General features: G+C 40.7%; 1 protein-coding gene across 1 annotated transcript in view; it reads left to right on the forward strand.

Annotated features, from left to right (window-relative positions):
* Positions 1 to 24,850, forward strand: part of PID1 (phosphotyrosine interaction domain containing 1) — a 78,874-nt gene that overhangs the window by 15,211 nt on the left and 38,813 nt on the right. Inside the window, exon 2 of the mRNA XM_042878521.1 lies at positions 16,507 to 16,653. Within this exon, the coding sequence (XP_042734455.1) occupies positions 16,507 to 16,653 (147 nt within the window). The remainder of the gene's footprint in view (positions 1 to 16,506; positions 16,654 to 24,850) is intronic.

The raw sequence follows: 24,850 nt of genomic DNA on the forward strand, positions 1-24,850 counted from the left end.
GATAGAGAGGTCTTTTCAGGCAATTCTTGCCTGTTTGGAGAAGTGGGAATGTGTAAAAGGTTTTCCATGTAGCTGAGGAAGTTCTAAAAGTCTGCAGTACTGTATTTAAATGTTGGAGTTATTAGAGGCCTCACAGGAAGTTCTCTTGCGAAAATTGTGACAACCTGTCTCACTAACTGAATACAAGGTTTATTACTGTATGAACCTGATAATTAGTTTGTAATTTGTGCATAGACATTTCATCCTGGCGGTTTTCTTGCAGCGAATAATTTGCCTTTTGTTTGTTGAGAGTGTTTTTTATTCTTTTTTAATGTGAAAACAGAACTCCCATTCATGATGGGCACAGCAAATGTAGTAAAACATTATCATAGCTAGGATTTGTTGTACACTATGGATTTATGTCAAGAATGTTAATGATTTGTTTATGAATAAGTGAGCCTGTAGTATTGTGAAACAATATCTGGCAAGGCTGCTGAATGGACATTTTGAGAGCAGAGAATTTGAAACTGAATAAGCTGCAGATATTTGTATGTCTCAAGCTAGTCATAAGTAGGCTTATGGATTTTGAACAGAAGTGTTTATTTAATGCATTATCATCTTCTGCTGTACTCATCTGCCCTATGTAGGGGCCACTTGAAAACATGCAGTGAGGTTGCCAAGTATTTTTTTTAAGGGCAGTCAATCAATTTCTTGTGGGTTTTATTTAAAAATATATATTTTTTTCTTTCTGCAAAAAAGAAGCTTGAAACCTTAAGTAGAGCAGTGTGATGCTTGCCAAATTGGTGGGAAATAGGAACGTGCTGTGGATTTTCCATGTCTCACTTGAGTATAGCACCTAGTTTATCAGAAGAACCACCTGAGAATTTCCTGATGAAATATGCGGTATGGTCTCTGATGTGTACTTGCTAAGGGTTTGCCACCTTCCTCTGATGCTTATTTTATTGGAAGGATACCTGCTGACGAGTAGGAGAGGTTGTTCATTCCCTGCTCATGCCAGTCCAAAACCAGCGTTGCTTGTGTGCTGGGGAGTGCTCGTGAGAAGCAAAGTCATCTCTTAGATGAAAAATCTGGAGACTGGATTGAATCTCATCCCAGGTAACGATTCCTTGCTTTACTGGTTGCAATTTGCTTGGTCCCACTGTATACTCTCACTGCCAGCATGTCAAGTCAACCAGCCAACAGCCCACGTCCAGCAGCACCAAGTGAGAGAAGTGGCCTGCTATGCTCTGTCACTATTTTGAACTCTGTCCTTAATCAATCTTTTTGCATAGCACATGAGAATATTGTAAAGTTTCAAAAAACTGATTATAATATTTCCTCTCCAGTTGTCTTTCCTGTCATTAATTTTATAGCTGGTGAAACGAGCATGAATGCATAACCCCAAGAAAGAGTTGTTGTCAAGTGGGATTTGTGCATTTATACAACTAGCTAAGCTGCCTGAAAAACTACAGGTGGAAGATGCCTTGTTGATGGCGGTAGCAGGAAGCTTTGCCACTGACTGTGCACTGTGTGCACCTGAGCCCAAAGCACGGGGACCCTGGTGCTGGATTTGGGGTGTCAGAGGCAGCTGCTGTGCAGCCAGGCTGCTGTGTGGAACGTGATTAAGCTCTGCCTGACAAATGACGGCATTTCTGGAAATGGGGTCTTGTACTTTTTAATGAGCTGGGCTATCAGCTCTGTATTATTGGATGGTTAAAATGGAGCAAGAATTGCTTTAACATTAAAACTGTGCCTGGAGGACTTTTCTGAGAAATTGCTTATGATTATTAAGTGAATATAATATAGTAAGACAACTTAGCTTCTTTGCTGTGCTTTTTTTTTTTTTTATCAAATGTGGGTTTGAGGGTTGAAACATAAAAAATAATGTTCAAATGGGGATGACTTTGGAAGCCTTGCAGTATTCTTTGAACATAGATAGGGAAGAGAAGTAAGACTATTGAGATGCAGCTTTTTAGAAAAAATCTAATTCCTTCACAGTATGATGTGATTGTGTGCCAAGCGAAAGGTGACAAGTGTGGTGCAGGCACTGAATTGGGAAGTATTCTTCAGACCAAATGTGCTGGGGGTAGAGGAGCCTGGTATTGCTGGCTCCTTCTGCAGTGAACGCACATGCACATGTAAATAAATGAAGCAATAGCCCTTTCTGTGTCAACTGTGGGTGGTGAAGCAGCAATGATGGGCAGACTGGCTGTGGTGTGACCTGGCGTAGCCATAACAGCTGGCAGCATTCTGTGCAGCCAGACAGACCTGTGAGTGCTGCCGCCCCGCTGCTATGTGACTGCTGAGTTCTATCCCCGTGTCCTGCATATGCTGTTCTTTCCGTTGTGCGTTTGTTGGTTCTGCTGCTTTCAGACTGTCTCCTGTTTCTCCCTCAGAATTGCCTGTTCTGAGCTGATCAGTCAGCAAATAAGGAGCCCGCAAGCTGCATTTTGCTCCTGTTCTCTGGTTCAGCAGTATGTGCTCAGGGAGGAAGGCACAGAGGGAAGATGTACTGAAGCCAATGAACTGATTTGTTCTCCATGTGGATGCTTGTGCCCTGTCCTCACTCAGATGCATGCTGCACCATTAAACACTATTAAGTATTGGCAACTTCACAGTAAACTGCGTTTGTGATTTGGTTACTGTGTAAGCAGAAAAGGCAATCCCAAATCTGCTCCAGGAACAGCTTTATTCCATTGAGTTGGGAATATCAGTGACAGCCACCAGAGCCTGTTAATTTCAAGCTGTGCTGGTAATAAATCATGCAAGTGGAAATGCTCATGTCATAGGGCAGGAGTTGAAACTAATCGCTTTTCTACAGATGCTACAGGGAATATAGATGACAGCTGCAGCCCTGTTTCATGTGCTGGTTGAAGCTGGTTCCCTCTTAATCTTATTCTAGGTATGAGCATGGCACTGAATGCTATGGTTTTCAGATGACTTCTAATCTTTATTTTTACAAATAATCATTTGTAAAATTTGGTGTTTAAGTAGATTTGCTTGTTTAGTTTTCTTGCTGTGCAGCAGTTGAAAACTATTGTCATCTTTATGGATAAGTACTGCATATGATAACCTGGCCTGAACAGCAGAAAATTTCATTAGTTTGTGTTCCTGTTTCTGCAGGGATATGTTGTAGCTCCTCAGTGTCTGATTTTCCTGTTGTGCTCTTTGTAGTATAGGTGACACTGAGATCTCATGCAACCCAACCAGTGCTTTAGGATGTAAAAAGCAAAACTTGGAACGTTTCCGTTATGGTGGTGGTTGCTGGATTGCACCCAAGACGGAACAGGCTTTGTTGGATGATCAAAGGTCCCCTGCTCTCATCAGCTGCACAGAATGGAGCAGACAGATGTTTATCTATCTGATTGTCTTGTAAAATTGTAGATTTGGCTTGTGCAAATAGCTGTGCACACAAAACGTTACTGATGTTATTTCAGGGGCTTTTCTAATGTCATCTGAAAATCTGTTCCAGACAGAGAACCTGGGATCTAAAATTAAATAAAAATCAAACAGGGATAACTTCTGCTGCTAAAGCCATGTAGTCCTAGAAATATTATAGTTGGATTAAAGGTCGGTATATTGGAGCGGATCTGGTAGCGGTTGACTGATGCAGAGTCCAAGTTCTCTCTCAAAATCTGTGACTGCAGTTAACAGCTCACCCAGACTTTTAACTTCTAAGGTTGTCTGCTTCAAGATTTGCTTCTGGACCAAAGCAACGTCCATCGTAAACATCTGGCTTTGAACTCCTGCTGTCTTTCCCATTAAAAATCAAAAGCCAAACCTTACTCAGAGCACATTCAGGGCTTTTTGTGCTGCATGTTCTTAAACAGCACGTTGGTAGAGAAGACTTTGCAGTGGTCACTCTTGGGTATCTTAGCAGCTGCAGTGCAAATCTTGATGGAAGTGAGCGGAGATGAGGCAGAGCCTTGTGCAGCCATTGTATGATTCTCTGTGTTCTGCCTATCTCATCTGATAGAAGCTCTGCACTGAGTTTCCCTTCTGTTGAAGGTGCTCCATCAAATGAGTTGGTCTTTGTGACTCAAGCTTGTGGGTCAGCCTTTACGTTAATTGCTGTATAGGTTATCTTTCCTTTCCAAAGGTAGGAGATTTCAATGAACGCTGTGAGCTGGACAGTTACTTTTCCTTGTAACAAGGAGTGGCAGATTTGCTTCAGAAGTCGCATGTGGACTCCTCTCACTTTGCAGGGTTGGGGCAGACTCATGCAGAAGTGGTGCTGGAGGTTCATATTGAATCTCTGTGTGCATGCACCCATGTACCCATGTACCGCGCGTCTGCAGCCTACCTGCTTACTTCCATATCAGTAAACATTCAGAATCAGGCTTTTTTTTTCTTTTTTTTTTTTTTTTCCCCACATGACTGTCATTGACATCACTTATCAGTTTGGCCCAGAGATTTTTTTGTAGGAACTGTATGTCCATTATACATGCAAATAGCTTAGATAAGTGCAGTTCAGAAATAGGGCTGCAGCATGAAGAGTTCAAAATACAAGAAAAAGTGAATAATTCAATTGATAACCCTTGGGCTTTGTGGTCAGAATGCAAATAACAAAAGCTACAAATCTGAGCAGAGAGACATGCTATAAAAAGCATTATCACAAATTAAGCGATAGAAAGCCCATTTTTGCATGGCAGTTTGCTGGATTTATTTTGGCAATTATTTATTTGTGGCGGTGGTGTTTGTGCAAATGGAATTTTTAGCAGTCTTGTTACAGAGGGCTGAATATATAAAGCTGTTCAAACATTTTGCATTAGAGTTGGGAGTTTTTTCAGCCAAATATACATCTTTTTTGATTAAAATAAATGTCTTTTTTTCTAGATGAATGATTAATTGATATTCAGAAGATGCAAACCTTTAATATTTTATCAGAGGCCCCTAAATTCTTTCCCTCCCTTTTTTTTTTTTTTCTTTTTCAGGATAAATAAATAAAAAGACTGCAGATGAATCAAGTTTGATAAAAGGCACCTTGTAAACATCTCTTACACTTCTGTGTTTTGAAGGATGCTGAAATAACTCCATCAGTAATGCTTATAAGTTAAATTGAATGGGGCAAGGGAAGAAGGCAGTGGGGAAATGCTGGGCAGGCAGTTCATTTATTTTAATTTTGCTGGTTCTTTCACATTAGTTTAACTAGCTGCCCAACACACCCACATCGGAAACTGTAAGTGTCTTGGGCATTTAGAATATTCTATCGTCTTGCATTACAGGAATGCATGTTAAATCTGTATCTAGGGGAATTTGCAGCTTTAAAAGCTCAAGCCCTTTTCCCTGGTTGACATTCTGTATTCCGTGATTTCTCCTAAGCCTGAAAACTGTTTTGTTTGTGATAATTTCTGGGGTTTATGCAAGAAACATTTAAAAAACGAACCTCACTCATTTACATTCCTGTGTCTCCCACAACTCCATTGCTCACAGTAGAGCCAGAACTTGCAGATTCAGAATGGAGTGGCTTTTTAAAAAATTGGGTTTTTTTATCAATCAATTTGTAAAGGGGCTGATAGTGGATTGGGTTTAAGGTGGTCAGTGGCTTGAACGGAGGAGAAAAAAAAGGGTGGAGATACGCTGAGACAAAGGCTTTGCCTATTCTGTTTGTCTGCTGCTATGCAGGATTGTTTGTTCTGCAGACGTTCTCTGCATGGAAAACTTGCCAGTCACTGCTGTGTCAATCAACATTTGGAGCAGATTGGGCTAAATTAGAGTATTATTACCAGAAAAAAAGGAAGTCACCTTTCAAATGTCAGAGGTTGAATGATGATCATTATACAGGTCTGAAGTCTTAAAATTATCCCAGCCTTGCTGGAAGGGAACATCTGTACAGTTTTGAGCTCTTGTTTAATGTTATTAAACAATTTAATATCTCTGTTCTTCAGTACGCTTCAATCCATTGGTGATGTTGAATTACAAGACTGAAATAGTAATGTTTACTGCTACTGTACAAAGCACTAATAATGCTACAGCTATAGGCAAATGCAGCAGCACAAGAAAGGGGACTCGTGCTGTTCCTGCTGAGCTTCCTACATGTTTTGCCATGGATCTCTGTGGAAGCAGAGATAGTTGTGTCATGGCATATGGGATTCCTAAAGACTGGGATTTGGTTGTGAATGAGTACGTGTTTCCAGAACGGAATTACTGGAGTTTGTTTAATCAATTGTGGATTCCTCCAGAGTGACGCTGCAATGCCTGTGTGAGGAGTTAGCTCTGTTTAATTGGTCCCATATGTACTTGCAGATAGTATATTAACCATGCCTTGGGGGGAGAAGGGCTTTTGGTTGAATCTCATAGTGCTTATTTTATTTCTTTGCTGAAGAGTTTTTTCTTTCTTTTTCCTAAGAACTATAGACATGTATATACATATAGCAGTTTGAAACACAATACTCAGTAGAGGGATTTGTTGGGCTTCTGCAAAAATATCTGAACCTTGCTGACAAGTAAAGAAGAAACTGAGATTTTAAAGAGAAATCTCTGAGTATCTCCAGGTTTGGGTGCTTAAACTGTAAAAACTCGGGAGCTTAATCTCCCTTCTCATCAAGCATAAAGGACTTGTCCTTCGAAAATCAGAAAAGTGGAAACATCAGTGAACACTAATTACTTCCAGAAAACCTTGAAAACCCCATGCAGATTGAGCTGTTACACATGGAGCATGTGGCTGGGAGAGCTCTGTCCTGTCCCTGCATGCTGCAGGCTGGCACCAGCCAAGGGCAGTGCTGTCCCAGCCGCTTTGCTTGAACTGTTCTGCTCTGCAAGAGGCTGGAGAGTTTTGCATTTGACTTTTTTGGCTCAACTTAACCAGTGAGATAGTTGCAGGAGAAACAGAAATGTAAATGAGTTGGTTTGATTTTATTTTGTAAAGGCTTCTTGATGCAAATCCTGTCAATTATGCAACTGTAGAGCTATGCTGAATTAATGAGATATTTTGTAGAAGAGTATTTTTTGATCATTTTCTGTAGGCTCCCCTATTCCTGACATAGACTCTCTGGTGTGCTGCTCTCATTCATGACTATAGGAAGTGAAAATACCTAATATGTGAAATCCCCATGGGGACAGGGGTTATGCATCTGCACTGCAGCAGAACCCAAGTTTTGTCTGTATTCTGCATCGTCATCCCCAAATATTTGAATCACCAGGAATCCTGGTAGAGGTTCCCTATCACTGATAATTTGTTGATGGTAATGAAAAAGGATTAATACTGAGGAGGAGAATGAAAAGCTTGCGAGTAGAAGGGTGGCCAGAGGAGGTTTCTGGGGAATGTGTGGTGGGATTCTGGTGCTGAAGGAGGCTTCCCAAAACAGAGGGTGTTTTGGAAAAAGCAGCCGGAAAAGCAGGTCTGTTCTTTTGGAGAGGGTGTTTGTCCATTGGAAATAGGAGGACCTGGACTCCAAGATCCTCAAGAATGCCAGGCTTAAATCCCAAGAGTGTTTCGGACCTTCAAAAGTCATTGCTGTAAATTAGCACCGAAGGGCTAACAAGAAGTCACTGTTAAAATGGGCAGCTTTAGAGAAAGGAGTGGATCATCGTTGTCTCATCGCTGTAAATGTAACAATTCAACAGACTTATTCCGAAAGTTCATTTGTTTTGCATTTAACCAAATCCATAAACATTTTTTGCAAGAATTTGCACTCTTTGTTTCTGTGTGATATTAGAAAAAATGTGAGTATTTAGCAAATAAATCACGGCACGTTCCCTATTTGTAACAGACGCCTCTGTCATTCAGTTCATAGCTCTGTCTCAGAGCATTTCAAAGGCAGGAGGGAGATCACAGAGCTACAGAACTGCCTAAGAAGTTACTGATTTATTGCGAAAAATGAAGGAAAAGAATGAATGTGACTGAAAAGCTTTCTTTTTATTTTTTATTTTTTTATTTCTTTGGAATGGCTGTGCTGGCGAATGTAGTGGCTGTCTGGCAGGTATTGTACACAATGGGCTCTCCCTGCCAGGCCTGGAGCAAGGAGAAAAAACTTTATAAAGCATCCTGACACAGAAATTATTGGAAAGCCTCCAAGAACAGATTGAAAAAGCAACAGCTGCCTTCATGCTGCAGGATTCCATTGTTTTAATATTGGGCCAACTATACTGAATAACATCTACTGGAAACCCATGTTAGGGGAAGGAGATGTTGGAAAGGAGCTAAGGGGTCAAGCTCAAAATCAAAGTGAATGAACTTGACATATTTATGCTGCTACATGTCCTATTTTGTTCTTTCCTTTCTTGTCAGCCTTTATTTCTTCATTTTTTCCACTCTTTTGTTTTCCTTTTTTTTTTTCTTTCTGTTCTCTCTTTAAACCTTTTGTTTTGCCTTCGGCTTATGTTCAGGCTGCCATTTGGCCTGAAAAATGGTGGGACTTGCATGGAGAATTTCTGGCACACTGGTACTTTTGGGCGTGTAATCCAGTAAAGACTCCAGGCTTGCACACAGTCACAGTGCTTCTGGGGAGGTACTGCTGTTCTGGATACAAGAAGGTGAACAGCAGGTAAAGAGGATGACTTTAATTTCCTTTAGTGCTATCCCATGAGTGGATCTGTGCTGCCCGGGTTGGTTTCCTTTGCTGATTTCTGTGTGTAGCTTGAAGGCCAACATCATCAGGGAAGGGAAGGAAGCAGAAGGCAGAGTGTTTGGGAAGCAGTTAGTTATGAGTACAGCTCAGTTGATAAAGCAGGATGTGCAGCTCTCGATACTTCCTTATAACTAACGTCATTTTATTGATGCTGAAAGATGTTCTCCTGGTATAGGATATATGCCATGAACATTGGACCATGGAAAGATCCAAACAGTCGTGGTTAGATGCCCATCTTTCATCCACGTGCATAATTTCTACTGAAATAATGGAGTGGGGGCTCGGTTACTGCAATGTTCAAAAAAACAATTGAAAAGCTACTGTAGCACTGTGATTCCTTTTTTTTTTTTTTTTTTTTTTTTAACCACTGATATTTTAAAGATTCATTATTTTTATTTTCATGATTATTAATACCCTGGACTATTGACTCTTTTCTGTTTTGATGTGAATTCTTACAGTGGTACTTCAGGTTTTGAGCAATTACAGCTGAAGAGAGTGCGTGATCTCTGAATATCCCGTGTATTCAGATTTGCTGAGGTTGGGGGGTTTAGTTTGGTTGTATAAAGATGTTAGGGGATCACTCATGAAATTCTCATCTGGCTCTGAAGTTCCCTGCAGTTCGGAGGGTGTTTGTATCTGGGGCTGTGTTTTGTTTGGGCAGCAATCCTGCTGATCGGAATCGCATAAGCTTGGCAACAGGATGGAGGAATCCAGCCAGAGCAAACTCAAAGTACACAGGGTCTGAGAACAAAACGTTTCACATGAATTAAATTGTGAGGAAACAGAAATGCTTTAGTTCTTTAAACTTGTAAGAAAATGGGGCATCATCATACATGCAGTTGTGTGATCAGTTGTATTGATAAGGAGTGCACGTTTGTGGGTTGTTTTTTTTTTTAAATGGAATCTTGATAGTTGTGCATTTCTAAGAGATTTGTTTTATCGTAACAGGAAGCAGAATATTCCCTAAAGAGCTGGTATTGTAGTGTGGTGGGGTAACTCTCAGTGTCTACATACATCTACATGCATCTTTGCTTGAAATGTTTTGGCCCTCACCTGTTTTTGGCTTCGATGTGTTCTTGAACTTGCCACCTTAGGAAGGTTCCCCATGTCCTTGTCCTGCTTTTCTATTAACAGTTCAATGTCCCTCTTCCCCTCTCATATCCTTTTTTCTATATGCTATGGGTTCCTCAGACCTTTGTCCTAACCTGCTTGTCTTCAGTGCTGATCAGAGAGGTCCAGAAGCAGCTTTTGTGCTGGCAGCAGGGAGCAGTGCTGGGAGGATGCTGGTTACTACTCCTGGCATTTTCTTCTCTCCAGTCTCATGCCTTGCTTGTTTTGATAATATCTTCTGCTTGGTGTCTGCTTGCACAGGTGCTATGGCCAGGGTGACATGAGCGGAGAAGTGATGGCTTGCACTCTTTCACTTTCTGATGCATGACCATTCAGCACGTGAAGGTCTCTAATTCTGGCATGATGTTGCCAAGGTGTGTTTCCCCAGACCCTTGGTGAGGGCGTGCTGAGCCACACCATGGACTGCCTGAGCTCCTCTGCTTCCAAAATATGTCCTTTGGGTCCCCAAAGGTGAGTCTGTTGTACCTTCATGCCCACTGCCATTCCCCTGCAGTTTAGACTTGATTCAGACATAATAACCTCTTTCATCTAAGTAGCATTTGTTATCTGGAAGAGATTGAATGGATTGGGTTTGATAGGCTGGTGTGAAATCCAGCTCTCTTAAGTTGCCAGAAGGGATACAGTCGTACTAAGTGGATTTCACAAGCCAGGTCTGCCACCGTATAAAGATCTGTGTCAGAATCCTGGGTTTGTGCATGCTGGTCAGTGCTGTGCTGCAAAGCAGGCTGCTGATGGGATGAGTGTATAATCAATGGATATTAAGATGTTATAATCACAAAAAAGAAAGAACAATAGAGTTAGGCAAAGTAGACTAAGATAACAAGAATGGATAACAATAAATGGAGGGCTTACCCGTATGCTAGGCTCACCCACAAAAAAAAACACCAGAAGAGGGGATCTCCAGAAGAGATCCTTCCCCACTGGTAGCCAGCTCTTCAATAGGTCTAGGAGGGGTGGAGCCTGGCTCCATCCCTTCTGGCAGCACAGGTGAATTGCCTTCAGCTGTGCTCCTCTGGCTGACTCATGGCTCGCCTCAGGTGATCAATCAGAGGTTCAGGCCGTGACTCAGCAGTTCCCATACAGATGAGTTCTGACTTAAGTGCTTCCATCTCTTATGTGGAAAGTTTTATTTTAATGTTCAGTCTGATCTTTATATGAACTGCTCGTACAACATAAATATTGGACAGTTAGTTTAACATAGGGAAAGGGAAAAAAATATTTAAAGTGTGTTCACAATATTTGTTTAACAAGAGATGGATCAGATGTAACATTTATCTATACTACATTGCATTGCATTTGCTTTAAATAAAAGCAATGGATAAGTTTTCATATGAAATGTGTCTGAATTATTTTCTTGCTGAAAATCTGGAATTTGGGGTCACAGGGTTACTGTTCTGGTATTGTCAGTGATGGGGTAAACGTAAAAGACTACTGTGTTTTTGTCTCCTTTGACTATGAATAAAACTGCAGTGCAGTCTGTTGTACATATGGGCTGGATAGTTTGATAAGTCACGTTTCACTGTGAGTAGGTAAAAGGGGCATTTGGGCTCACCAAAATGCTCTTGTGGTTCATTGCACTTGGTTGTGCCCTTGCTCTCCTATGCTGTTGTGTGTTGCTGTGGGATGCTCTTGAACAGTTTGAGTTTGATGCCAGAACTAAATGAATTTCAAAAGTAGAGTATTTGCATGAAGTGGTACTTCATATAGAGAGGTTATTTTTTATTTTTCCCAGTGGCTGATCTGTTCTGATGTGGATTTCATGTGGCAGTTTCTTTGTACGTGCTGTGGAAGGTTGAGTTGCACTGAAGATTGCTTCTGATTTTGGAAAATATCTATTTCAGAGGCTTTTAACTTTCAAAATTACTCTTTTTCATATGTTAACACCTTTGTCTTTGGCAAAAGTAAATATAGGTATGTGGAAATGTAGTGCTTCCTGGTGAAGCTGAATGTTGGTTATAACAACTGATGTTAGGAGATAATTGGGGACTGACGGGCAAGGGACTGAAAACTTTGTGACTTACTTTCACAATGTCACAACCCTTGTAGTCTGTAAATTGTGTCTATTTTGCTCATCCCTTATTGCTGGCTTATCGACTATCATGAATTCCAGGCCATCTTTTGGGAAATCTTAAAATACATATTCATGTTCAACACATAACTCTTTCTTAGTTCTGTTTATTATATGGGAGTCTATTTTATTCCCACTGCCTGGTAGAAAATAAAAAGGTCCAGCTCCGTCTCAGTACTCAATATTGTGAAGAACAGTGACTGTTTAGTTGTGACCTGAAGATGAAGAGCAGTGAAGAAATATTAAGCATTATTATTACGGATTGTCAATGCCTGCTTTTCTCCTCAATGACACATTTAACATTTACAGTGTCATAGTTGTTTTCTCCAAGCCATTTGGCCCGAGTTAAGGAAAAGGCTGTATTTTTGTTGACAAATTAAACCAAAATGCTGTGAATTTTTATTTTTAGCAGCAACAAAAATTATGCTTAGATTAAATGCATAGTACCTAGCATTCAGTTTGCAAATTCTATGGGATAGTTATCCTAGAGCTAATATATGACTGTTGAGTTGATAAAATGAATGTTGAAAAATGAATCAATGTACTTGATTCTCATGTTGAATTAACTTGTAGCAAGGAGGGCCAGTGATGATGGGCATTTCATGTGAATAGGGAGCACTTCGAAGGTCACCGATCTGCTTTTCCTCTGCAGGAACTGCCTTGCCTTGCTGAGGGTTTGGTATACCAGTTATACACTATTGTATCCTTCTCTGTGGAAGAAAACACCATTAGGACTGCTAAACTAAGAAAAATGATGGAAGTTGAATCCATGACTAGGCAAAACCATGGTTTTACATGAAGGTAGTTTTCTAGTATTAGCAGGAGCTTTACTTAAATCTTACACTGAATGGTTTCTTGTTCAGCAAGTACAATGCTAATTACCACTCCGATCCTTTCTTTGTCAAATAAGCTATTTTGTTTGTTCAATGAATTTTAAAGCTTGTTGCCAATTTTTTATTTTTACATTGCTTCTAACATTTCTTTCAAACATAGTCTGTGTTAGTAGCACCATCTGACTGAATGAAGGACAGATAATGTGCAGTTTTGAACGTATGTCAATATGCCAGATAAGATTCTGCTCTCTTAATGATGTTCAGTATAAGGGAACTTAGTGGTTCTGGCAAATGAAATGTGAATGGTATAATGTTCCCTGAAATTCCAGAGTCATACTTTTCAAGAATTTTGTGAATTTAAAACACTTTAAAGAAATATTCTGGGTTCACAATAGTAGAGAACTAAAGCTTTTTTCCTCAAAAAAAAGCAAAACAAAACAAAACAAAAAAAACATTGGCTACTGTTATATGTCAGCATTTGCCAATGGTTTCCGGAGGAGATGCCAGTTTGGAGTGGAAACTAAGAAATGGATTGAGCGAAGCACTTTATCCTGTTCTTGGCTTAAAGCACATGAATAATCCCATTGACTACCCACGTGTGCTTTACTGGGACTGCTCACATAGTGAAAGCTAGGCACGTGTTTAAATAACTTGCTTATTTGGGGTTTCACTGCATGATGTCTCCTGGCAGACTCTTGGTTTTCTTATGGCAGCCATCATATGACCTGCATGCAGGGAGTGCAGCATTGTCTGCACCAGCCACGCAGTCCGTAGCATAAGGATATTTCTGTGTCCACCCCCAGCCGGCCCTGCACTTCTCTGGCAACCAGTTACTTATCTGCTGCCAATTGTGCTCTAGAGTTTTTGGCACTCAACCACTCCAAATTGCTGCTCATGCAACTATTGAATTGCCTTTGGAAGGTGGAGAGTTGTCTTTTTCTTGTTTAAGACAGTATATGTGGTTGTTAAAACATAAAAAAATGGATTGTCATCATAGCTTTCTGCATTTTGGTCAAAGTGTGGTCTGTATAACATTGTCAGTAGTCCCACTAAAGTTGATAGAGATGCCAGCAGAGGAGAGGAATTGTACTGGAGGACCAGCTCAATATTCAGGGCCCAAATAGAGCGTTTTCATCTCTTGAATATTTAATGGAAGCAGTGTTCTTTATTTGAGAACTTCTGTGTACAGTTCACCAATGGAAATTGAGCCTTTTCAGAATGTGGAGAGGGAGAAATTAAATGCTGGGATAGAATCTTTTTCAGTTGGATGTTTCCTAACCATTAACTCTGTTTTGATCCAATATCCCACTTGCAAAATAGTGCAACTGTAGTTCAAACATACATTTTGGTGAGTTTACCACCTCCACCTTTTTGTGCACGCTGCTGAGGATGCCACGGTTTCCCTGTGCTCAGTGTGGAGCTGTGGCTCCCCAGAGGGCTGGTCCCAGGCAAAGGTTACCGTGCCCTGCATAGTTGGTCTCCAGTGCACACTTCTTACTTGTTTTCTCCAGAAAGATAATCTCCTCAGCATGGCAGCAGATCTACAGCCTGTATATAAGAGCCAGACATGCTGTTGGAGGGAGCTGCATTTGCAGCAGACAGCAGTTCATTGATGGGTCCAGCAGGCCCGGCGCTGTGGTTGGTCATCAGCAGGTAATCAACCCTGGATCTCAGGCTCTGAGCTTGCTTTGTGTGTGCTGGGGCTGGCAAGCCGTTGTTTGGCCTTTGCTAACAGCTTCAGCAGAGAAGCCTAGGAAACTCCAAAAAAAAGTTGCTAATGGAAACTGAAAAGTGAAATGAAATAGGTTTTCTCTGTGAGCTCAATAATCCTGGCTGGCAAAGTGCACTGTTATCTTCAGAAACATGTGTCAAAGAACATTCTTCAATGCATAATCATTTTAAACAGAGCCCTTTTTTGCTTGAGATGTGTTTGGGCGAGTGAATGGGGATAACATGTAATACGAGCCAGATGCAAAATAGTATGGCTGGATTTTCACTGGAAGCTTGAATGCTTGTGTAAACTGCACAGGGCCCTGAAGTCATTGTAACAGGCTGTAACTACATGCGTGAGGTAGGAAAGCAAGATTATTTTCACAGGCTGTTAGTGTTCATACCTTGAATATGCTTACAAGAGTGTTGAAAATGCTGTTGATCCAGGATCATAACAATTATTAGATCCAAACACCGATGAGGTTAGATTTAAACTGTTTCAGAAGCATATTGTTTTAACAGGCTGTCAGTTAGCTAATAAGTGTTTATGGATTATGTAGGAGGTATATTTCCAAAAAAATCTCATTAATTCTGAGTGGAAAACTCAAATCTGCAAAAATCTGTATGAAAGCATTGTAAAATCCAAATAGTCAGATTTGTGCCCTGTGTACAAATAAAATATTTAGTAAGCATTCTCCTCACCTAAAGCACTGATTTGAAAAGCAAGGACCCGAGTTTCAAGCTCTGATACAACTTTTTTGTATGGTTCTGGGAAATCGCTTAGCATCTCTCTTTCTACAAACCAGAACCCATACTGTTCCTCTGCCTGGCAGAGGTGAAGGGGAGGCAAAGGAAAGGAGTGATTGCAAAACAATTTAAGAATCTCCTAACAATACTCAGAGCATACATTTTGGTTTTGATAAATGTAATTTGGAGTCATTGCACATCTAATAACTGCTGATATGTAAGAGTCAAATTATGAAGCTTCAACAAAAACACATTTTTTTAGACAGAGCTGTGGTGTATTTCTAGCTGGAATCTGTCATTGATTTGTTTCCTATCTGCATGTTTTACTCCTTAGGTACGCTGCAGCAAGTGAACAAGTTCAGTTTCTCAAATCAAAGGCAATTTAAAGATGCATCCAAATAGAATATCCTGCTTTGAAAGGGACTCACAGGGATCGTCATGTCCAACTTCTGGATCATGGAGATCCACCCAAAAAAAAATCGAACACTGTGTCTGAGAGCATTGTCCAAACTTCCTGAACTCTGGCAGCGTGAGACCATGGCTGCTGCCCAATCTGACCATCCCCTGATGCACTTCTGTGCTGTTCCTTTGGGCCTTATTGCTGGTCACGAGGAAGAAGTGCAAACACCTTTGTACCACACAGTACAAAGATTTGAAGCTAGACTATTTTATTAAAATGTTGCAAAACTTCTCTGATGCTTCTGATTCCACCAAATTGATTTAGAAATCTTTCATGGACTGACCTTCACTCATGTAATTGCTGAGAAGCTTTTCATTCAACAATGTTAATGTTCACTTTATATAGTTTGTCTTTCAAGTCTGGTGTTTTTTTGTTTGTTATGACAAATGGCAAGTTTTTGGTGACATCTGTTAGTTGTGTATGAGTAGAGGCATTTGCAGTGGAAACTAGGGGAACAATTGCTTACAAAGATATTTTAAATTGCATAGACTAAAGGAAAACCAATGAGGCACTAAGCTTGATGAGAGTGATACTTCTATTTACATCAATTGGATGAGGTTAAAGTACAGAGGAAAGAAAATGAGAAAGGATTAAACTTGTTCTTTGATCTTCTCTTTTTCCCTCCGTATTGTCATTAATAGTGGGACTGGGTGTATGAGCAATTTTTATAAAGTGCCTGGGAGTGATTAGAGGTTGAATTTAGACCCTTTTTGGGACATATATGGATGCTAATGATAATTAGGCAAATTTGGAAATGTTTTCTCAGTTCAAAGATCATCTAATATTGTGTGTATATCTTTTTAATTTAAAAATACTCTCCACGCTGCTAATAGTAATAATGGACAGCTTTCCTTAGTTTCTTTTTTTAAGTTATGAAACTTCTTAACTCTCCCCATGGAAACTTGCAAGCCACTGAATATTAAATTAAATGCATAGACTGGTTCAACTATTAACTCTCATTTTTCTGCACGAGAACTTGAGATAATTGCTTTTTCTTTTTCTGCTCAGCACTTTCAGACCATGTTAAAGACCAAGCTGAATGTCCTAACTCTTCGGAAAGAGCCTCTCCCGACAGTGATCTTCCATGAACCAGAAGCCATCGAGCTGTGCACCACAACACCCCTCATGAAGACCCGGGCTCACACTGGATGCAAGGTACTTGGGAGTAAAAATTTAAGGAATGAGACCACTGTGAAGTTGTTCCATGTGTATAAGAGGAATAGAAAGAGCCCTGTGCAACCAACATGGTCTTTGTTCTGGAAGCCCCATTAATGATCACTGTTTGGGTTAATTACCACAGGTTTGTACATAGAAAAAAGATCTTGGTGGGGAGGTGTTTTGAGCAGAAATTCAGGGCTTCTGTTTAAAAAAAAAAAAAAAAAAGTTGAGCACACTGTGGCACACAATGTGGCACAATTATGGAGAATTTCTGACATCCCCTGGGGAACATCATTCCTTGTAAACACAGTAATTGCTTTCTGCAAGTTATGGCATTGATATAGGAAATAAAGGGCCAAGTGTTGCATATTTGTGTATAAAAGGCTCTACTATCAGTATAGGTATAAACTTACTCAAACAGAGTCGCAGGTTAAAAAAGGTTGACTATATAAATAAAGGGTGTGTGGAGGGAGGTAGTGGTGATGGGGGGAAGTTAGACCTCGATTCAGTTAAGCAATAGGATGAAATTGTCCACTTACATCAAAGCATGGCTTCTGAAGAAGCTCTGCTTCTTTAAAGTTTAACAGCTTAAGAGCTCTCAGTGCTTTCTTCTGTGGAAAAAATCCATATGAAAGTAGCAAACAAATCTACTCCATGTGCATCTTTCACTGGAACTGACTCTCTTGATGGCAGACCTTGCCTCACCTTGCAGAGACACAAGCAGCCTGAGCCAGGTCCCAGCTAGGCCTGTGCTGTTGTTCAGGGTTTGGCAGCCAAACTGGCTTTGCCTGTCTCAATTGTTGGTTGTGTGGGGAATCTAAATGCTCTTGGGGGTCCCCAAAAATAGAGCATAAGCCTCCTTTGCTCTGTAAAGCATTAGCTGTGGAAGAGCTTTTTCCTGATTCTATACGTGCTGGATAAGGCCAGTGTGCATAATCACCTGTCACGTGTGTGCGCGCATATCCACATGCATCTCTCCTAAGCAGTCTTCTTGTTGGGAGATCTGATGGGATCAGATGAGGTTGGAAAAGGCTGCTCCCCAGTGAGATCTGCAGCTTCTCGTTGCACGCAATGGCTATGGCTTGAGCTGTCGGTATGCTCTGAAGGGCTGTGCTGTGGCACCTCCAGGTCTGGCGCTCCTTAGCAAAGATTCCTGTTGTGAAGTGTCGTTTTTATTTGACGTTTTCCCTGCTAAAATAGCTAAGAAATGAGACCATTGCTAGATATTGAAGCAGTACTGCCCTTTGCTGATGCAGTGGAACACAGGTCAAGTGATTCTAATATACTTTGTATGATAGGTAACTCGTAGCATCTGCTCTTCCTTGGTGATGCCTTTTGTCCTTTATGTTGACATCTAATGAATTTTTAGAGAATATTAGCTATCATAAAACCGTTTCACAAAGTATCTGGCTTTCACCCCTACTGAGAGAGAGTTCAGACATAATAATGCTTTCTGAAATCAGTTTACCTCTGTGAATGTGTGCAGAATTTAGATGAGCCTTTTTATTTATCCTTCAACTAAAAGGCGGATTGCGGAGAGGTGTTGAACCCCTCAGTGAGGAAAGTCTCATTCTATATATAGGGATATTTTTAATGTATTCATTTATTTTTCCTTCAGTATGACATAGTAGTGATGACTAGGGGACATCTGCTACCACAATGCTCCCCTTTTCCTGTCTGTATGGTTTCTCCTTCTCCTCTTCCCCTGAAGCCAATGCACTTCTGTCTATGCCAGAGCCTTACCAAGTGGTTATGGGGACATGGCCAGCCTCCCTTCAGACAATTCAACAGTTGTCATTTCCAGTACTTTCTCTGGGTAAATGATTCTGCATGTATGTCATTCCTATGGCTAAGAAATCCCCTGTAGTTGTTAACTAAGTATGCCAATTTTACCTAGTCTCTCTAGCCACAATCTTCTTCATTTTTTTCCTTTTTCTTCTCACTGACTAAATGTATTCTTCTCTAAGGGAACTTTCACCTTCCAGCTGTTTCTAGATAATTAGCCTTTCTCTCCTCTTTCACCTCTGATTATTAGTTCCTTGCTGAGTGATGCGATAATGGTGTTGCCATAACAAAGCTGACATTTTATAGTTCAAGTTTTCGCTCTGTAGGATCTGATCCATCATTGTTATTCCATACATAAGTGGGGAAGATGGTGGGGTGTCCCTGGTACGGTCAAGCCTTCATGACTTGGAGACCTGGGCTTTTCAGGCAAGAGAAACAGTATCCAGTATCCAGTATCCAAGACTATGATTCTTTCATGAATCATAGTCTTTTGATCCTTAATCATTTTATTCCTCTTGACTGAAGTTCCTCCAATTTTTCTATGTAATCGCATTAATGAGATAGCATCATTCTTCTGACAGAAGCTCCAGACATCTCATTTTATTGCGCTGCTTAAACATAAGCCTCAGCTGGCACCATCATGTTGTGGGAACTTGACACATGCAATTGCTTTGCAGTTCAGAGGTCTGGACATTGGTTTTCTTATGCAATTGCTCTTTTCCTTGTCCTTTCACCACAAGGCAAGTTTTCTTTTCTGTTTCATTCAGTGTTAGCTTCTGAATCCCAAAGAAACAAAACTTTTTTACTGAGATCCAATCTTATTCTGTAATTGAATGTGAAGGCTTTAAGAATAGCAGAGAAATAGCTTGCTTTAACTAATCCACGTGGAATGCCCACATAATCTGTAAAGTTAAATAACTGAAGAAATTCATAGAGTCTGCTTCTCTTTCATCCACATTTCCAATTCTGATGCAATTTCACTGCCATTGTGTTTCCTGAAATATTTTTTTTTTCTTAGAGCAGAAGGCTTCAGGCTTGCTCCTCCTGTCACTGCACATCCACACCTGCCTGTCTGGGCTGGCAGCACTATCACTGTTCCCACCCCACCAGACTCATTGGCACAATTTCACCAAACAGAAGAGAGAAGATACTGCTTGCATTGATTTGCAGTGCATGGCTATAGGCACACATGTTTCAGAGCTTGTTGTTCTGGTTGATGTTCAGACAGCAGTTGACTTGAAGGCTGCTGTTCCCAGGGGACATCTTCTTTCTCTCCTTACCACACCAGTTGTGTCTGCAAATGGGGAGTGACAGCCCTACACTCATCAATTGCAACACTTCAGCCCCACTCAGCAGACAGCCTAAAACCAAGCAGGATTTCTGGGTTCAATAAAGCACTTAGACCCTTGTAGGAGGGTTGTCTGCTTTTGTTAGAGCCATGGTATATGTTAGGTGAGAAGCAGGTCTTGTGTCCTGGAGGAGCTGCAGCCAAGCCCCTGTATTCTGCCTGTCTCTTCCCTGCAATGGACATGGGGTTTGTGGCTACTGGAGCACCAAGCATCATGGGTGGGAGCTGGTCTGAAGAATGAAAAATCCAAACTGGCTTATTGTAAACTTGTAAGTAGCAAGTCTCAGCTTAAGCTAAACCACCTTGTGCTGCAGAAGAACAAAAAGCAGTAGGGACGTCTTTTATTCTTCCCAGCTGGGGCACTTTTTCAATCACAGGCTCCAAATTTGCTCTTATTTTAAAATGTTTGTGTATACAGACGTGAATACTGGTTTGATGCTTATGAATATGTGTCTGTCCTTGTTTAGATTCTAAGAATTTTGACTTGACTGTGATTGTCCAACTTGTAGATCTTTCGTGTCAAACGTGATACACTCTTGTGCTGCAGCTGGAAACTTCCTCTTGCCTTATTGCAGCATTAAGTACCTCCAGATGGAAACTGAAAATCTGGAACACCTCCAGAAAATAAGCCACTCTTTGCTCAGAAATGTGTTCTTTCTCTGTGCCTTTTAACAGATTTTGTTTAAGTTGTGTGTGTTGTACTCTTCTTTAATGTCGCATCGGCTTACACTGATTCTAATGTTTCTTGATTTCTGTCCCTTTCAGCAATGGTAGTGGTGTGAAGGGAACTGCCTCAATGACTCCTCCTCTACTGCTGTAGCTTTTCCAGGCACTGCTGCATTAATGCAAAAGGACAGAGGTTAAAAACGTTGCCTCTGATTTTTGAAGTGGTGTCATAGTTGGGTTTTTTTTTCTAATATTAGAAGGCTCTTCAAAGTGAAATCAGTACTGAATAATCAGTAGCTAGCTGTAACCCACCTGGATTTTATTCCTGCGGTTTCCACCAGTAGATAAGCTTTTCTCAGCAGATGAGAGGCTGACATGAGAAACACAAACAATGCAAATTACATTCTTAAGAAGGTGTTTTATTAAGTGACCAACTGTCTATTCATGATGTGGTGTCTGCAGACATGAGGCTCATTGGTTGCCTGCCTTATTGGATGTGGTTGGAAAGGCTGTTGATCCAGGCTTTGAGGAAGGGATGGTGTATATCTTAGGTTAAGACTGTCTAAAGTCTCGTTAGAGTGATATTGGTGTTTTAAAATCAAATCTTGCAGCTATTGACAGAGTTGGGTTTTTGTTGTTTTTTTTTTTTAATGTAAGTATTACTAGAAAAAAATTGAGTTTGGTCTTTGGGAATAGCTTAATCTTTTTGCTCATGAGGCGAAAGAAAAAATGGTTCCTGTGCCCTGTGCTGAGCTTTCTACGGGCTGGTGACTACAGTGGGTTTTATCTGTGCCTCTGCAGCAGGAAGGGGCTGCAGCCTGGGCTGGGTTCCCTGCAGCAGCTGGGGCCAGCAGCTAGCACCAGGGAGCGTCCTGCAGAGTTCCTGGCTGCCATCCTCCCTGCCTGGCTGTCCCTCGTGGGCAGATTTCACTTCCCTTTTGTCTCTCTGCCTTTCTCCCGTTTTTGTTCTTGTCCCTGAAGAAACTTTCACTGTTGGAGACGCTGCGGGCCCTACTAATAAATCTCTCTGCATGTTAAACTCCCTCAGCATGCGCTGAGCAATAGGATTTACACCACAGTAGCAGGGAGTAGTCTGGCAAGCAGTCTGTGAAGTAAAAATTCATAATGTAGGATGAATAGCAAGCAATATTGATAGCAATCTGATTATATTCCATAAAAATACAGCATTTCTCATTGGGATACTTACTAAGTAAATAAAACTTTGTCTTGAAATTGCCCATCTAGGCCTGTCTCTGATGCCTTGTGTAAGAGAGTAATTTAGGAATAATGTCTGTGTAGATATTGCTGCCTATTTTTGCTTTTCTATCTTATTAATTTTGATTACAAGGGCCTTGCAGCAGAGCTGTCTCTTACCACATTGTAAAATAACCCAGCTCTACTCTACCCTAGATGCTGCTGTATCAAATTTGTTAATACTATTGTTGCTTTTATTAGTCACTACAGTTTAAAAACTTGAATATTTTATTTCATTTAGATCAGACTTTCCCAAGTCATTTTGTGAACGTTTCTATTCTATGCTATCTTTGCCACTTATGTCCTGTCCTAATCAGCTGAGCCAAATACATTACAATTGCTTTAAATTTCAGGAGCTAGCTGGTTCAGCATGCTCCTCATTTCCTGGAGTCCCCCTCAGCTTTCAGGAAATCATAGAATCACAGAATCATAGAATTCTATATTCTATTCTAAATCCCCCAACTGAGGAACCACACCCCCAGGTAGCAACCCCAGCCTCATGCATCTTCCTCTTTCTTGCTTCCCAAACTGTAGATTTTTTGCTCTGGCTAGCCAAAGAGCAGGTGGATGGCTCCCCTGTGATGTGCTTCACTGAGAGGAGCTTGTGTTTTGTTTCTTGGTAATGAATCAATTAACAGCAATACAAACAATCTCTCTCATTTCAATACCCATAGTTCTTTGCTGTTTATGTTACCCTACTGGCTCAGAAGGGCTGAAAATGTGCCTCAAGACTTTCTAAGACAGGGAAATCCAGAAGATTTCGATCAATGGCTAACAATCTAGTGTTTTATTTAAATTACTGTGGAGGATTTAAATACCCTGATCCTCTAAAACATTTATTGCTATTTTGGCTATTCAAACCACAGCTTATTGGAAGCTGCATGTATTCCTAAATCCACCTCACTTTATCCTAATAAAATTTAATAGAAATGATTCTTTGCAGCTACTGCATGCTCAGGAATTATTGCTTTGAATGTAGCTCTATCCAGTTTTAAGTACAAGTCCAGCTAGCTGGCTGGTCTTTCTCACCAGTTTGTAAGCCTGTAATGTTAAGATGGATGTGAACTTTAATAAAGATAGAAATTAAACATGAAAAAGAAACTACACTATCACTCTTTAGTCTGCTGCTTTCTGCCATATTTAATACGAAAGTGAAGTATAGAGCTTACTGCAGTGCTGCTTCATTAAAGGTCTTCTGCTGTTGTCCTTAAGCATTACATGTTTTGTACAGTGAGGGGGAGCACTATTCTGTCAGTCTGTCTTGTTTCTTTCTGCTGCTTTATCCCCTCATTAAATGAGGGAAAAAGATGCATGTGAACTCTTGCATGGGGCAGATGTTAATAGGTTCAGTATATTTAGATACAGTGCTCATTGGTGGGAGATGGAGAGAGCTTTCCAAAAGTGTTTTCCAAAAGTTGAGTTCATTGAATAAACTAATGCTACAGCAAGTATACCATATGAAGATGAAGTATTTTGTTTATTTTGTCTTCATGTAGTGTTACAGACATGAAAAAAAAAAAAAAAAGCTTAATACTGAAGTTAGGCAAAGTTAAAGTGCTTGCAGGAGCCTTTCACGTGACTGTATCCAAGAGTGCTTCATGAGGATTAGTCCAAGCCCCATTCAAATCTTAAAAATGGAGAGTTGCATGTTATGCTTTCTTTCTCAAGGCATGATCAAATGGCAAAATCCTGTCCTACACCTCTAAAGTTAATAGCAGCTTTTCTGTGGGCTCTGCTGTGACTGTGCTGGGATGCACCCTGAAGTGCAGTCATGCAGGACAACAGCCACTTTCACGTGGCACAATACTGGCTGCTCTTAGTTGAGCTTTAGAGAAGAGCTCTTTTGCATATGATTTAATTTATTTCATGCATGGAAAGCCCATTTGTGTCATTGAGGATTGATGTTTTAAGTTAGAGCAGAAGAACTAATAGAAATATGAAGGGTAGATGCAAGCAGAGAACGTTAAAGTGTCATGATGCTTCATTTCCCGAAGTCCAGGAGTCCTAGGCAGAGAATATAAATGGACTAAAGCATTTATGAAATCTTAATCTCTGCCTGCTTTAAATAGGACCTTCTGCAACATTTAGTTTTGCTATATTGGATGTGTTTTGGCATAATTTTATTTGCTTACTGGTAAAGTAGCATTGTAAGATTAATATATTCTGAGAGCAACCTAAGTTATGTCCTGTTAGATATGGTAGTGGTATTTTTTTTCATAACATTTGCACCAGTGACATTTTTCAAGTCATGGTTCAAGTAAAGGGCATCTTGTTAGTCGGGAAGTTCTCATATGCAGTCTGAAAACGGTCTTGTATTTCACGGTCGAGTTTGTGTTTCTGATTTAATAACCTTTGGAGGAAATAGTATGTGGCTGTGTATGATGGACTAACTTTGCTCCAAATATATGTGCACTAATTAAAGGAAAGCAGTTTCAACTTTTTTTTGCCTTCTTTTGATTTTTCATTGAGAATGTGACTCTTGAGACCACTGAGGAGTTCCACAAAATGAAAGTCAGCTCAGGGCAGCGCTGTTGACAGGGAGAGCAGGAGGATTTCAGGGAGTTGTCCTGCGTGCTGGTGGGCAGTGAAGGATTGGAGATGTTGTGGATGTCTGTTTCTCCTTCAAGGAGGGAACTTGAGGCTTTTGCTGGGTGAATTGTGAAGAAAGTTGGGGAGTGAGCTGGGTTTTGTGGAGTTTGATGAACGTGGTTGTGTACATGTACTCCTGGGAGGACAAGAGGGTTTTGTCCACTATGCCTCGGGCGGAGGAAGAAAGCTTCCAGTTGCCATGGGCGGTGCAAATGATGTCCTTACTGTTAGTGTGCTGGGATGTGTGTCCTTGTCAGCCCCTTCTCAGAGCAAGGCTTAGGGTCCTTGGTTTTGCACACAGAGTGACCTATTTGTAGCACTGCTTTGGTCTGCATGAAGAAACAGGAGCAGACATGTTACGCCACAGTGAGAGCGCATTCATTCAAAGAGACTAAACAATAAAAAGCAGGTTGAAAAATGCAGGGAAATAAAAGTTACAGAATCTATTACGATCTATGCTTTACTCCTCCTTTTGTGCCTGTAGTGTATTGCTCAACTACTGCATCCATTGCATTTAATTTTACACCCTTAGTTTTGTCCCTGCAGCAGATG

The sequence above is a fragment of the Lagopus leucura genome, unplaced genomic scaffold (assembly GCF_019238085.1).
Source record: "Lagopus leucura isolate 7727_CA_CO unplaced genomic scaffold, USGS_WTPT01 Super-Scaffold_100021, whole genome shotgun sequence".
In the NCBI taxonomy this organism is placed as follows: Eukaryota; Metazoa; Chordata; class Aves; order Galliformes; family Phasianidae; genus Lagopus; species Lagopus leucura.